The following is a 16,944-nucleotide window of genomic DNA, read 5'->3' on the forward strand; positions in this document are numbered from 1 at the left end:
GATGCAATACAACAAGGTTGTTGAAATGGTAACGTAACATGTGTAATGTATGTTACATTTTTATTCTTCCATCTATAAAATGTTAACACGATGTCTGCGAACATTATAGACCACGTAGAAATTGTATTGTTATTTCATTGATAACAATTAATTATATCATTTTATTCAGTTATAGTGGTCTCGGAATTTTACACTGATTCATTTTATGCAAATTAGCTGAGCACATCCAGTTTTGAGTAAAACAAAATACCATAAGAGTAACAAAATAATATATTAAAACACACCGAGAGACTTTAAGACCAGATCAAAGTTGTTTGGTACATTTAAATTGATTTGAAACTTAGAAAATGTTATTTTTTAACAAAATTTTGTCATTTTGTAACATTCTCATTAATATTCATGAATATGCAAATTAGTTAATTAACATAAAAATGCTGCTATTTAAAGGCCAATGTCTTAGCTCCATTTTGACACCATTCTTATTGTTTTATCACCTAAACTGACCAAGAAATGACTGTTTATCATCTATATGGTTGTCCTTTTCAAAAATGAACGGTTGCCATGGAAACAGCGAAATAATATATAGTTCAAAAGAGTTTTTTCATGGGAACATTTTTTATTTTGAAAGAGTTGGTCCTGCCGAACAATTTGGTACCTATGAAAAAAGTCTAAGGCGAGTGGGGGGAGGGGGATGGGGATGCATGGTAGACCTTATTGGCCCCCGTACTATAACCATTCGGCAAGGGATGCCTCATAGCTTGAGGCCGCATCTGAACACACGACCTTCGGTTTGTGATACACTTACCACTGAGCTATAGGTAACTCACTTTCAATGCCCTTAATAATATATGTCAAGTTTCTTTAACGCATCGACTGTATCATACTGATTCAGTATGGAGATCTAATATCTAATTTATGTTTGCAAGTGCATAAATTTAAGAAGTTGCAACCTTGGAATTTACTCCATATTATTTTAGACAACATTTACTTACACTTACCCAAAATTCAATACGAAAGAAGAGTATGTGTAAATAATACTCTTTAGGATTCTTTATTGTGGCTGTACGCATTAAGAATTAAGATTTAGGTTAGTTTATTTTTAAGTAAATTTCAATAATAAGTAGCTTAATTTTTTATGTATTGCTTAATCACTCCTTGAATTATGGTGCCTGATTTTTAGGCGGCGAGCATATTGTATTAAATTGTTTTTACTTTCCTAATTGGATATCTTGACATCTTTCCTTTCCTAGTGAAGCGGAGTGTTATTTGCCTTGGATGTAATATTGCTGATATGAGTTGATCAGTTAAGACTTTTAGAGATTGTCACCAAAGTCTTTTATTGCGGCATTCGTGTTTTTAATCCAGTGTCATGAATGTAGAGGAAACTCATTCTCATCCGTCAGAGGTTCGTCATAATCCCAAGACGAACTAGTGAACCATGGTATACCTCTGTTGCGCGAGAACGGGAAAGCTATAAATTAAGTGTTCTTTTCCCTGGTTATTCGCAACACCTCAGTCACACTTTAATATCGGGGTTGCAGTTGATACCTTAGTCTTGTCCTGTTCCCACAGTTCTAGACCTTGCAGATTATTTTGTAATGTTTCCGATCTGGCAAAAATCCACTCGAGCCGAATACAGCATCCCAGATCGAGCTACTGTTATAATAGCACTATTATATGTCTTTTGATATCCTTTAAGCCTTTAAAGCTTGTTTTGTTAAATGTTTACAAGTGAACCGGCCTTGTGTGTGTGTGTGTTTTAGTTTATTTATCCTCGCCACCGGGTATTCCCATATGGGCGAGCATTCGTCTAACATCATTATGTTCTTCTAAAGTTACGTCTAACGTTGTTATCTTCTAAAGTTGTTATCTTCCAAGGTTGTTATCTTCTAAAGTTGTTATCTTCTAAAGTTATGTTCATCTAATGTAGTTAAATTCTCATGTCATCTCACGGCAGCCTTGATGGTCCGACTTTTGATGACGTCATTATGTAGACTTCAGTTCGGTCTTCTTAAAGACTTAAATGATGGTGCACTACGCCTTCTAGTGCTAAATTTCGCCTCGCCGCCGCCCTCATGGTGTTAAAACGTGGTGGCCGATGAAATGCCATCTCATTGAAGCTATCTCCGTTGTCCCTGCAGCCTGCTCATCGTCGTTACAGCCGGAACGCCAGTCTTCTGCTCTCCCGTAGGTCAATCCGTAGGTCAATCCAAGCATAATCGAACCAGCCGATCATGCTGCTCTATATACCAGCTGTTAATTCTTCCAAATCCATCGGTAGTTGATAAAAACGTCGGATGAAAAGTCGCACACCCCTGCGACTCATCCTGCCAGATGAACACGCCCGTGTACCATATATAGTCATGGACATCCAGCTCGGGTAAAAGCAAAGGTAAAAGCCGGTAGACGTCGAAGATGGAGAACGATGGTAACGAACCCAAGTGCCCCGGCAACAGGATGCGTAGTCGACAGTGGTAGCTCAATGAGATGATTTAACTTCGGTTGCTGTACTCTTTTTAAGGCCACCACCGCCGATGTCAGTCATGTGTCGCTAACTAGGCCGTATGACAATATACGTGACAATATACATGTTGACCTAGTTAGCGACATATGTTCCCTCGTCTCGGCGGTCCAGGAGAAGTGAACCGGTCTTGGTGTATTTAGTGGTATATGATCTTACGTTTCATCATGTGACCGTCACGTGATTATCTAATGAAATAAAATGTCAAAATGGCGGATGTACCAATTGACAGTGGACAAAATTCCGAAATGGTCAAGGATCAAAATATAACTGAGGAGGAAGATTTTTCTTGCGAAAATTTTCAGGACGGACAGGTATTAATTGTTTTTTCTTTCTGTATTGCTGTCAGTGTATAGGAGTCTTAATTAACTTGCTTTTGAAAGTGAAAGTACGACTATACTTATAATAAAAGTCGAACTAATCCGACGCATACAGTTTGTTGTTATATTGTGACAGGTCAGTTGTAACTGCGATGGCTGCAAATGTCAGAAATAAAAAAGCAGCAGTAAGCTTGTCTACTTGTAATAACAGATTTTAGAAATTACTCCAAAATATATTAGACTTGTTGCATATGGGATCCCTCTCTGTGGTAAATGAGAAAACGGATCCCTCTCTGTTCGCGCACAGGACACTCTTTTTGGTAAACAGTGAACTCCAACGTCAGCGAGCTCAGAAAATCTAAATTTTCGTCTTGAACACATTTTTAGGCATAAAAAGCATATGAGCCCTGGGAAGACGAAGCTACATGTATATACCATTGCTTTTTTATCATTACAGCTGTTTTATAAGCTGACACAAGTCCAAACGAAGATGGAATGTAGGCGGAGGGTACTGAATGGATGAACGTCGTGCAATGTTGATGAAACTTAAATACGACTTTTCTTGAATATAGCAAATATCTAGTATCTTAGATATGAAGTCATTGATCCCATCTTACTTGTAAATACACTTTATGTGGTTATTTTCATCCTGTTTCCATAAAAACGCCCTACTTTCAATTTCGTTAATGCACGGGATCCCTCTCAGTCGGTGCAATTTTGCTTGACAGGATCCCTCTAAACTCTCTGCACCCAGCATGGGAACCCTCTTCGACAAAATTTTCTATCGGCACCGGCACCCTCAACTTCAATGTTAGAATTTTGAGATGGTATTCTTATTGAAAACGGCATCTTTTTCTAAGGGAAATAAATCATTGTGTTTTTACTTCCCTTTAAATATGCTTTAGAATTGAAAATAAATCAGCAATTTCACATAAAATTAATATTTATTATCCCCCGACGAAAGTCGGAGGGATATAGTTTTGGTGTCGTCCGTCCGTCCGTCCTTCCGTCCGTCTTTCCGTCCGTCCTTCCGTCTTTCCGTCCGTCCGTCCGTCCGTCCGGAGCCATATCTAGGAAATGGTTGGGAATATTTATTTAAAACTTCATATACATGTTCACCACAATGAGTTCTTGCGGCCCGTCAAGTTTCAGTCAGATTGCCCAAGTAACACCAGAGTTATGGCCCTTAGAAGTTTCTAGTGTTAACTATATAGGGTACTATAAATATGGCAATTTCTGCATCATAACTTTTGATATATTTGACCTAGAACTATGAAACTTAAACAGAATTTAGATCACCATAATGTGGTTGTGTACACACAATTTCATTTGGATTTATTTGTAAATTAAGAGTTATTGCCCTTTAATTGTATAAAAATCCACATATTTGTACATAACAAACTTACCATTTGGTACAATTTCATTAAATTTCTTTCATTCTTTTCCATGAACATCTATTGTAAACATGTGAAGTTGTGTACCCACACCTGGTCACCCCCTTACCTTGATCACACACCCCCCCCCTTACCCCCTGACCCCCCCCCCCCCCCCCCACCCACACCAAAAAAAAAAAAAAAAATTCATTCCTTATTTTAGATTTTTTTCAAACAAACTTCATATACATGTTCACCACTATGAGGTTATGGGGCCCATCAAGTTTCAGACAGATTGCCCAAGTAACACCAGAGTTATGGCCCTTAGAAGTTTCTAGTGTTAACTATATAGGGTACTATAGATCTATAGATATGCCAATTTCTGCATCATAACTTTTGACATATTTGACCTAGAACTATGAAACTTTAACAGAATTTAGAGCACTATAATGTGGTTGTGCACAGACAATTTTGTAAGGATTTCTTTTTGTAACTTCAGAGTTATTGCCCTTTAATTGTCTATCACATATCCACATATTTGTACATTACAAACTTACCATTTGGCAGAATTTTATTAAATTTCTTTCATTCTTTTCTGTGAACATTTATTATAAACATGTGAAGTTGCGCACCCACACCTGGTCACCCACTTGCCTTGGTCACACCCCCTCCCCCCAAAAAATTTTTTTTTTTTTTTTTCATTTCTTTTTTAAATTTTTTTCAAACCTTCCAAGTTGTACCATTCCCCCACCTCACTTCCCCATCCAGTCATGCCCACCACTGATCATGCATCCTCTGCCCCCCCCCACTCCAACTTCACCCTTTTACCTTTTTTTTTTTTTAATTTTTAATTTTCAGTCAATATTTATAATCAACATGTGAAATTTTGTTTCCTCTCCCATTCCCCTGCACCCCCACCCCCTAAAAAATAAATATACATATATCTATATATAGATATATATATTTCCATTCCTTTTTTTTTTTTTTTTAAATGTTCAAACCTTCAACATGTTATGTTGTGACTGCACAAACCTTGCCCTCAGCCGTTTCAAGATATCTTACCTGTGTTCTCTTAAGGACATCTGATCTTTTAATGTACATGTAAAACAGCAACACCTGGTGCCAAACCACTCAAAGACAATATTTCATTCCCGTTAAACTTCAAGCTCACATTTCAATTAACTGCATTTAATTGTAAAAGCTAAGCTTATTACAGTAAGCATATCCCATTCAAAATAAATTCTTAAGTCAGGATCAAAGTATCATACATTTATTATGTACTCTTTAATTAAACATTTGTTTTCTGTTAAATTGATTTTGACTAATGAAATTATTTGCTTCTTATTAACATCCTTAACTTTTTGCTGGATATATCTTTTTGCCATTCCTCACCACAAACCCTTTCGGCGGGGGATACCAATTCATCGAATTTGCTTGTTTTATTATCAAATTTACCTATACCTTATCGATACTCGAGTATTACTGTTAAACTAGAAATTGTAGCCTATAATTTGATTTGATACAAAGAGGGGCCATTCATGCATAGCTAGTCTGAAAAGGGGGCATTCAGGGATACATCTGTACCATAACAAAACCCTGTCCACCCGGGCACACAAGTCTGTATTATTACTTCCCGATGAGTTACGATGGTACTGGAAACATCGATATTTTTCCATACACTCACGCCTGACTTTCATGTCGGATGTGTGACGTAATTTAATGTGTGTCGTGGCATTAACTTTTTTATTTAGTTCAGTATCGTCAATCTTATTCAGACTATTGAACAAATTTACAGTAGTTACATTACATTGTATGCGTATGTAATAAAACGGTTATCATCTTTGCATCGGTAAATATGCACTCGTGGTAAATATGCACTCGTTCTTTAGCAGAAGAATATTGCACTCCTAAAGTCGTGCAGTCTATTTCCACTGCAAAACTCGTGCATAGCTAATAACCTATTGTTGTTGTGGTGCTCTTAAATACGAACACCATCTCATAACTCTAACACTGAACTGCTGAAGTTAAATTGAGAGGGCGCCGGTGAGATAGAAAATTAATTGTGTCCGAGAGGATTCCCGTGCCATGTGCAGAGAGTCAAGAGGGATCCTGTGAGGCAAAATTGAGCCGACCGAGAGGGATCCCGTGCATTAACGAAATCGAAAGTAGAGCGTTTTTAAGGAACTATGATGAAAATAACCACATAATTATTGTGTATTTATAAATAAGATTGGATCAACGGCTTCACATCTAAGGTATTAGATACTTGCTATATTCAAGGAAAGTCGTATTTAAGTTTCATAAACATCGCAAGATGTTCATCCGAGCCAGTACCTCAGGCTACATTCCATCTTCATTTGGACTTGTGTCAACTGATAACACAAAATTAATGTAACCATAAAAAGGCAATGGTATATAGCTATGCCTTCCCATTGTTCATAATGTTTTTATGCACAAACCTGTGTTCACGACGAAAATTTTGATTTTCTGAGCTCTCTGACGTTGGACTTACTTGGAGTTCATTGTTTTCCACAAAGAGTGTCCTTTGCGCGAACAGAGAGGGATCCGTTTTCTCATTTACCACAGAGAGGAATCCCATATGCATATACACGGTGTACATGCTTATTTTCATTATCTTATCATTTTACATTTTAATTTCAGACATAACCAATAGACTTCAATTAATAGCCTTTATGTGAAGTATAATTATAAGAATTAAAATTAAAAAAAATAAGTTTGATATATATTGTCTCAGTTAAGCTAAATGATAGTGTGAGTATATTTTCATCTTCCTAATTATACATTTAAGTTAAAGTCAGTTGTGACTCTCCAATGTCTGAATTGGGCACAACATTGTTTTACATGTCATATTATATTTAAAATAGAAAAATAGTAGAACCTCATATCCTCATATATTAGATTAATGCAATAAAAGTGTTAGACCTGACTTTGGCCTGACAATGGGCATATAAAGGCTGTCTACACAGTGAATGTTGAACTAAGTTCTTCACAGTTTAGATCTTTAGCCAAGTTAATGATCTGTTTTGTATAAGAAAAACTACACCCCAACTTGTATGTCAAGTACTAACCATTGCTGATAACTCAGCACGGCATTATTGTGTTTGTTTACTTTGCTATATCATGTTGACATATTTCACCATTATCTTCGCTGTCTTTATTAATAATTTACTGAGTTTACTGACCATTTCATCTATCTATATATCATTAAACCTTTTGTTGTTTTTTCTGCCAAATCATCTTACGTCTCTGCCCAAGCAGATTTTTGTAAATGAAAAGATAATAGAGTTAACTAAATCTTTAAGTAATAAATTTATAGGTTATTAGCTTTGTATCGGGAAATATGCACAAGTTCTTCAGCAGAAATATTGCGCGACTTTAGGAGCGCAATTATATTCCTCCGCAGAAGAACGAGTGCATATTTCCCGATGCAAAGATAATAACCTTTTTGTTACATATGCATCTACATGTACACGTATAGATATTATGGAAATATCATAAATATGTTCAATAGCCTGAATAGGATTGACAATACTGAACTAAATAGAAAAAATAGTGCAACAACACACACTGAATTACGTCACGTGCCTGATATAAAATTCAGGCATCAGTATATGGAAAAATATTGACATTTCCGGTACCTGTGTAACTTAACGGGGAATAGGAACGAGTATGTAATAATAACATATATTATACTCTATTATTTGATGTAAATATATACCACAGACAATGTCACATGCGTTAGGAGGACATTTTGATGATGAGTGGTAATCATAAGACTTCCTTTTAGATTATTAGTTAAGGAAGTTTTTTTGTGGTTATAGTGATAAAGTTGATAATTGAGATATGTTATTATCAAGTTTTACCACATTAATCATGTTTCTAATGATAATAATGTTAATTGTAATTGATAATTTTTTATTCATACATCTCCACAAACAAAAAATGAATCATCTATTGTTTACTGTTCAGTAAATAAGCTTACGGATGTCCTGTTGTTTGATGAGTTATGTAAAGTTGTTAGATATGGTGAATAATGAATAGTTTGATCAGTAGGGGAAACTTCCTGGCCCCGTTAGGAAAATGATTCCATGTATTTTCACTGTTACTCAAATAGGAAAGTTGTTAACTAAATATAGTAACTTGCAACTTGCTCCCCATTCTGGAAAAAAATCCCCATGTTTAGCCTTTACCCTGCTAAATTTCTAAAATGGATTGGTCCATCATTCAGTTTGGGCATTGTAAACCTAAACAAATAGCCTAAATTTCTATTATTCTTAATTTTTAGCTCAACTATGCAAAGAATAGGTAGAGCTTTTGGACTCACCCGTGCGTCGGCGTCCACGTCCCAACTTGACTAAGTTTTTGTATGCTGATATCTCAGTAACCACTTGTGGGAATGGATTGAACTTAACACACTTATTAACTGTGATAAGTTGATCACAGTTATTTATATTGACTTATATTGTACAGGTTCCATAGCTCTATTTTACATTTTTACAAAACTATGCCACTTTTTCGACTTAGAAAATTTTGGTTAAGGTTTTGTATGTAAGCTGTTTTCTCAGGTACCCACCAATTGGAATGGATTGAAACTCCACACACTTGTTCACTGTCATGATCTGACATGCAGTGCACTGGTTCCATAACTCTACTTTGCATTTTTACAAAATTATGTCCCTTTTTCGACTTAGCAGCTTTGGGTTAAGTTTTTGTATGTAAGCTGGTATCTCAGTAACCACTAGTGGGAATGGATTGAAACTTCACACACTCATTCACTGTGATAAACTGACTTACATTGCATGCAGGTTTCATCACTCTGTTTTACTTTTTCACAAAGTTATGCCCCTTTTTCGACTTAACAGTTTTTGGTTAAGTTTTTGTATGTAAGCTGGTATCTCAGTACCCGCTAATGGCAATGGATTAAAACTTCACACAATTGTCCATTGTCATGAGTTGATATGGACTGTACAGATTCCATAACCCTGTTTTGTATTTTTACAAAATTATGCCCCTTTTTCAACTTTTATATTCATTCAATTGACAAGGCTGTTGAATAGTCGAGTATTACTGTCCTCCGACAGTTGTTGTTTTTTATTAAGTGTTGAAAGTATTGAATTTTAAAATTTCACAATTTAGAAACTTAATTTTCAGTTTTGAAGCTAATAAGTAGATTTATATTGAATTGAATTGATTGTCATACATGGAGCACTTAAGTTACACAAAGATTATTAAGTAAAACACTTTCACATTGTCCTGATTACAAATATTAATATTCCAGATGCTTTCACAGTTATTTTAGACAAATATCACAGAACTTTTAATTACTTTGTATGTTTACATACTTATACATACAGTTTTTGTTTCAATGTTGTTTTGCTTCCTGCCTCAGATCAGTTGATGGTATCATATGCATCATTAAAAGCTTTGATGTAAACCTTTAATCAACAAAAACTAAATAAAAACAAGAATGTAATTTTCAGAGTTGAAAAAGGGGAAGGGAATAATTCTGGCTGAATGCAGTACAGAGATATGCTTACTAATTGCTTTGCCTACTTATTCATAACATGAGTATAAACATAATATGAATATAAACAAGTGGATCAAGTTTCAAAGGCACAATTTTATTAGACTTTGATTAACCTTGGTAGGAAGTATCAGGTCAAGTTTGTGTGTTGTAAGGGCGATTGATTAAAGTAAGCTATAATTCTTTCTAGGTTGTTCCCCTACATCTTGTTACAGACTTTCATACTCCACAATTTAATATGCAATTCAAAGTAAATATATGAGTTTGAAAAACAAATTTCCTGTTTGTGAAGTATAATTATATAGTAAGCAATATATATATATATATATATATATTACATATATAAGCAATAGCTAGGGGCTTTGCCGTAATTGGTCTGGTATATTGTGGTGGTGATTTAGTTCGTATAAATTTTCTCTACTATATATATCAACACTTGTATCACTTACTGAATTTGTATTTGATCTAATCAATTAAACAGACCTGCCCATTAACAAGTACACATTTTCAAAATATTTCTGCACAATAAGTTTGTATAATATGATTCACCATTTGCCAAAGATAACGACTTCAGGCACCTTTTATCTATTGGATAGTCAACAATTAACATTATAAAAAGAAACTTGGTAATAGTGTTAAACAATGTGATTTACACATTGTTTAACACTATTACCAAGTTATCTTTGGCAAATGGAAATATTAAAAAAGTGGACTATTTCTTTTGATTTCAACAGAATTTCTAGCTTTATTTTTGCATTAAGCACTCAGTAAACATATTTTATAAGAGTAAAATTAATAATCATTTGTTAAACTTTCGAAAAATTCCATTACATGATCAAAATCTGATTAACCACCTTTTGAACAAACAGTCTAAGAATCAGTTTCTACATGATCTCAACAGTGATATGATATTGTAGAATCATTTTGTTAGTGTATTCCTGTGCATAAAATATCAGTTGGTTTTATCATTAACACAGAAAATTGAATGCAAGATTTGCTGACAACATGGCCTGTAAATTGTAAACATAGTCTAAGTCATAGTCTAATTCTTGTACATTTTATATGTTTTGTTCGCTGTTTTCCAACAGTATTTCAGTTACGTAACTGCGGGCAGTTAACCTAACCAGTGTTCCTGGAATCAGTATCAGGACAAACTTCCCCACATTAATCAGAGGTGGAGGACGTTTGATTTCAGACACAATGTCTTTTATCAAATAATCATGGAGAACATTCGCCTCACCAAGCGCTCAGACTCACGACCCCGCAATCTGTAGATCTGCACATTTTATATGTGTAATAATAATTTAGTTGCAATATTAATTACTTTAAAGACAGCATAGAATCAGTTTGTTACAGCATGAACTGTACAATGTTGAGGCATATCATATAGACAGTATAAGTTTATAAGAAAACATGGTCTGTATTCTGTAAATGTCAAACAGTCATTTTGTGGCAACACAGTGAAAGCATTATACTCTCCCTATGAGGAGGCAATAAAGATATCTATCTATCTATCTACCAAAAGATTTTTTAACAGATAAATGTTGCCACAAAATGATTGTTAGACAGTCATGTCTAAGACATTTAACAGTGTATATATATACAGATCATGTTGCCACCAACTGATTATTAGACGTTTGACAACATTTAACAGTGTACAGATCATGTTGCCACCAACTGATTATTAAACGTTTGACATTTAACAGTGTACAGATCATGTCGCCACCAACTGATTATTAGACGTTTAACAGTGTACAGATCATGTTGCCACCAACTGATTATTAGACATTCAACAGTGAACAGATGCCACTGATTATTAAAATTTGACATTTAATAGTGTACAGATCATGTTGCCACCAACTGATTATTAGACATTTAACAGTGTACAGATCATGTTGCCACCAACTGATTATTAGACATTCAACAGTGAACAGATCATGTTGCCACCAACTGATTATTAGACATTCAACAGTGAACAGATCATGTTGCCACCAACTGATTATTAGACATTCACGTGAACAGATCATGTTGCCACCAACTGATTATTAGACATTCAACAGTGTAACAGATCATTGTTGTACACCAACTGATATAATAGACAATTCAACAGTGAACAGACAATGTGTGGCCACCAACTGATTATTAGACATCACAACAGTTGACAGATCATGTTGCCACCAACTGATTATTAGACATTCAACAGTGTACAGATCATGTTGCCACCAACTGATTATTAGACATTCAACAGTGTACAGATCATGTTGCCAGTGTACAGATCATGTTGCCAACAAATGATTGATACAGCATGATTTGTACATGGTAAAGACAGTAAAGCATCAACTGATTAAAACCATGTTCAAGTGTATGATCAGTACATGAGAGTGTTATGTTATTATATTTGTTCTCATTAACCTAAGTGTGACACCATGTCTATATTCTGTGTGTTCTGGTTTTTCAGTTATCATATGTAGGACATGATATAGAGTCTGTACCACAAAAATTGATAGAAGATTACTCAAAGGTGACAACAAGATTAGATCTGAGCTTTAACCAAGTCAAGTAAGTGTTTTCTGTTATATTTAAATGTGTGTATTTATGTTTGTTCATACTTTTAAATGTGTCACAATTACAGAGTTTGCTCAGTCAAACACCTGCATAATCCCGAGGGATTGGTTGGTGCCCGAGCACAGTAGGGCAAAGGTACCAACGTATCCCGAGGGATTCTGAAGATGTTATAAAACAAAATGGACATGCGTTAACGCTATTCTAGCATAAAACTTGTAAAAACTGACAAATGAATACACTGTTACTCAACATCATTAAATTGTCTGAGTTGTTTTTAAGTTGACATCATTTCCTTTTGAATTGTCCGTTTTGGGGCCGAATGACATTTACACTTTGCCACTGAATGCACGTATATAAAAAGGTGTTTAAGCAGCACATGAGTGCGAGAATCTCGCTGTTAGCACACGTTTTCTCTCCTGTTCAAATACCACTGATAAGAGACAAGAACAGCATTTTTATGCTAGAATGTAGACTTATTTAGAACTAGCAAGTTAATTAAAGTTAGTTTCTTTTTCTTGTAATCCTCTTTTGTTGTACCACCCATTATCAGTGTAATTAGTTTGTCTTTGTCAACATGTTGTCAATGTACTGTTTGAACAGATAAAACTAAGATAAGATATGATAAAATGTGATGTGGGTTTTGGTAAAACTTTAATTTTCCACTTATTTTCATCACACTTGGTAAAATTTCATATATCTTTACTTTTCTTATCTTCGGAAGAGCAAGTTTATGTTTTATGAAGTCTACAGTATTAATTTAACAGCCATAATTGGGGACTAATTCTCGAAGCTTCTTTTACCCAGAATAAACTAAAATTTGCTTGACTCGGTGTATACACTTTCAAATCCGATCCAGCTTCCAGAATTGTATTCACTGCAAAAATGCCATATTATCACTCTACATCTGTATTTGCCAAGGTTTATAAAGTTGTTTTTTTTAAGCTGCTTGAGAAAAATTACAAGAATGCTCTGTCTGTCAGTAACAGTTCTAAGACACATTAAGAAATAAATGCTGATTGTATTGTACAGTGACAGCTAGGTATTAAAGAAAATTACACTGGCTAGACAGCCCATCATCTGGTTACATTAACATTATTGTAACAATGGTATGGTAAACGTTGCACACAATGGCTCCAAGTCTTGCAAAAATTTTATTGTGATTAATAACAACATTAAGTGTTCCAGCAAAATGGTTAATGCACATTGTTTTTTATAAATGACAGAATATTCTGTATTATTATCTTTGGTCAAAGATATGTAAAATGAAATGGTATGAAACCACTGTAAGAAGTTAAGAACATAGAATTAAGTCTCACTAAATTTCATGAGCCAAAAGAGAGTTTGTTTTCATTTAATATGTTATAAATTGATGGAGTACTGTGTTTTTTCAGTGAGATATTATGTATCACTCACTGCATGGGATAGCTTTGCTGATCTACTTGTAGACTGTGCATTTAGTTCTAGTTTATAGCTCAACTATGCAAAGAATAGTCTATAGCTATTCTACTCACCCTGGCGTCGGCGTCACACCTTGGTTAAAGTTTTGCATGCAAGTACAATATGGCTATCATTTAAAGGCATATAGCTTTGAAACTTATTTTTTCTTTTTCTAGGTCAATTACTAACCTCACTGGGACAAGTCCAATAACTCTGACATGTATTTTGGCCAAATTATGCCCTTTTGGACTTAGAAAATCCTGGTTAAGGTTTTACATGCAAGTGACTATCTCCAAAACTAATGCAGATATTGAATTGAATCTTCACATGTGTCTTCGGGGTCATAAAACTAGGTGATAGCATCAAGAGCCATAACTCTGACATGCAGTTTGGCCAAATTATACCCCCTTTTGGACTTATAAAATTCTGGTTAAAGTTTTGCATGCAAGTACATATGGCTATCATTTTAAGGCATATAGCTTTGAAACTTATTTTTTCTTTTTTTACGTCAATTACCTACCTCACTTGGTCAAGTCCCATAGCTCTGACATGTATTTTGGCCAAATTATGCCCCCTTTTGGACTTAAAAAACCCTGGTTAAGTTTTACATGCAAGTTACTGCCTCCAAAAACAATGCAGATATTGAATAGAAACTTCACGTGTGTCTTCAGGGTCATAAAACTAGGTGATAGCAATAAGAGCCATAACTCTGACATGGATTTTGGCCAAATTATGCCCCCTTTTGGACTTAGAAAATCCTGCTTAAAGTTTTGCATGCAAGTTACTATCTCCAAATCAAATGCAGATATTGAATTGAAACTTTACATGTGTCTTCAGGGTTATAAAACTAGGTTATAGCATCAAGTCCCATAACTCTGACATGCATTTTGGCCAAATTATATCCCCTGTGAACTTAAAACTTCTTGTTAAAGTTTTGCATGCAAGTTACTATCTCCAAAACTAATGCAGATACTGGATTGAAACTCTATAGATATTCTAACATTTAGGGTAATATTCCTTCTTCTGGGACAACAATTTGAATAGTCGAGCATTTGCTGTCTTACGCACAGCTCTTGTTCTTTTAAAGACACATCTGACAGTTTCCTATATGCATATAGGCAAAAATTTTCCAATGGACAGAATTTCTTTAAACTTGAAAATAGATTTTTCAGTATTTTCCGACTTTCAAGGGCAGACAATTCATGACCAAGGCTAGTACCTATGATTTGTTTTATTTCATAAGTATTTCTGTTTTTGATTTGATTCTCTGTCAGTACCGGTAAACACAGTTTAAAGAAGAAATTCTGTCTGTAAGAAATATTTGCTCCATGTCAATATAGACACTGTGGCAAATGTCCTTCAGACTGTGAACATGACAAAATGAAACCTCAATGTCCTGGTCTTTCCCATGGACTGAATTTCTTTAAACTTTGTATACTGAATGCAAATGATGACTAAAACAGAAGTATAAGTTAAAATGCACAGTTTCCTTGCCTTAATCTTGAATTATCTGCCCTCGAAAATTGGATTTTTTGAGTATTTTCTGATTTTCAAGGACAGATAATTCAAGATCAAGCACCTGTACCTATGATTTTTATTACATATTTCCGTTTTAAACTTGATTCTCAGTCAGTACACAAAGTTTAAAGAAATTCTGTATTTAGGAAAATGTTTGCCTATACACATATAGGAAACGGTCGGATATGTCTTTAAAACAGGATGAAAATCGAAGTTGAGTTTTATTCTTTACAGTATATTTCTCATTTCAAATATTTTTACTTAACAGGAATTTCAGAATGTTATATTGGAAATAATAAGATGAAATGGAACTTTATGTTGTGTGTGTCTTTAAATCACAAGGAGTCTGATATAAATTATTGTTTGTTTACGTGTGTCTGTTTCCCACACGGAGATTAAGATTTGATGCAATTTGCATAATTCAGATTAATAAAGCTTGCAAGAAAAAAGAAATTTTGATGAGCTGATATGCATTGTATTCATTCAGTTGACAAGGCTGTTGAAAAGTCAAGCATTGCTGTTCTTGACAGCTCTTGTACATGAATGTAGACAATATATCTCCTCTTGAACTTAGACAGTTTTCAAATTTTCACTTGCACTGTATTCTCAAATGAATTATCTCTCTTCTTAGTGAGATATATTCTATATTCACTCAAAACAAACAAATACCCTCTATGTATAAAGAAGATGTTTCTTCACACTTTACTCAAAAAGCATTCTGGCATTTGGTAATTTGATCAGGATGATGGGCTCTCAGGAGAAAATGGTCAGCTATAATTCTGTTGTTTATTATTTCTTTGCCTTGTTGAATGAATATAATTTTACATGATAGAGGCACCAGTAAAAGTACTGCAATCTGTTTTGTGACTTTTCTATTCCATGTTGACTTTGAGAAATAGAGCCATACTTATCATTTCATTTTAAACATCCAGGTTTTATTTTTGTTTTCTGCTGGTTTCATTTTTTTGTCGAGCCCGCTTGCGGATGCGAAGACATAGTTGCCCAAATGGCTGTTTGGTGTATGTGCGTGCATGCATGCATGCATCCGTGCATCTGGATTTGTTTGTCCGGACCATAACTTTGACATGCATGGAGCAGTCTTGTTTATATTTGGCATGAATGTTAACCTCAGTGAGACAGAGTGTGGTGCGCAAACCCCAGGTTCCTATCTCAAAGGTCAAGGTCACAGCTGGAGGTCAAAGGTCATGTCAAATCTTGTCCGGCCCATAACTTTGACATGCACTGAGGAATCTTGTTTATATTTGGCACTAATGTTAACCTCAGTGAGACCGAGTATCATGCGCAAACCTCAGATTCCTATCTCAAAGGTCAAGGTCACAGTTGGACAGGGGTCAAATTTAACAATAGTTTGTACTAGCTGAAATTAGCTGGTGCCCTTTTTGATCACTAGCTAAAATGAAAAGCTACCGGCTTAAGTTAATAATATTTAATTACTCTATAAATATTTTACTGGCCAAAACTTACTGATTAATCTCAGTTAGTAGCCAGTCACAAACAAAAATATTTTCTGTTAGCTTAAAATAGCTTGTGCCATTTTTGTTGAACAATGAAATATCATAAACATAAATGATAACATTCCTTTCATGAAGAAAAATGTGTACCTTCAAAACAATTAAACTTTATTAAAGCTCTGAAGACATTTGC

The 16,944-nt window shown here is 34.7% G+C and overlaps 1 protein-coding gene across 1 annotated transcript in view; it reads left to right on the top strand.

Annotated features, from left to right (window-relative positions):
- Positions 1-2,679: 2,679 nt before the first annotated feature.
- LOC123563448 (leucine-rich melanocyte differentiation-associated protein-like) overlaps positions 2,680-16,944 on the top strand; it is a 32,923-nt gene continuing 18,658 nt past the window's right edge. The window contains exons 1-2 of the mRNA XM_045356272.2: positions 2,680-2,835; positions 12,218-12,318. Coding sequence (XP_045212207.1) covers positions 2,731-2,835; positions 12,218-12,318 — 206 coding nt within the window. The 5' untranslated portion in view covers positions 2,680-2,730. The remainder of the gene's footprint in view (positions 2,836-12,217; positions 12,319-16,944) is intronic.

This window comes from Mercenaria mercenaria, chromosome 2 (assembly GCF_021730395.1).
Source record: "Mercenaria mercenaria strain notata chromosome 2, MADL_Memer_1, whole genome shotgun sequence".
Taxonomy (NCBI): domain Eukaryota; kingdom Metazoa; phylum Mollusca; class Bivalvia; order Venerida; family Veneridae; genus Mercenaria; species Mercenaria mercenaria.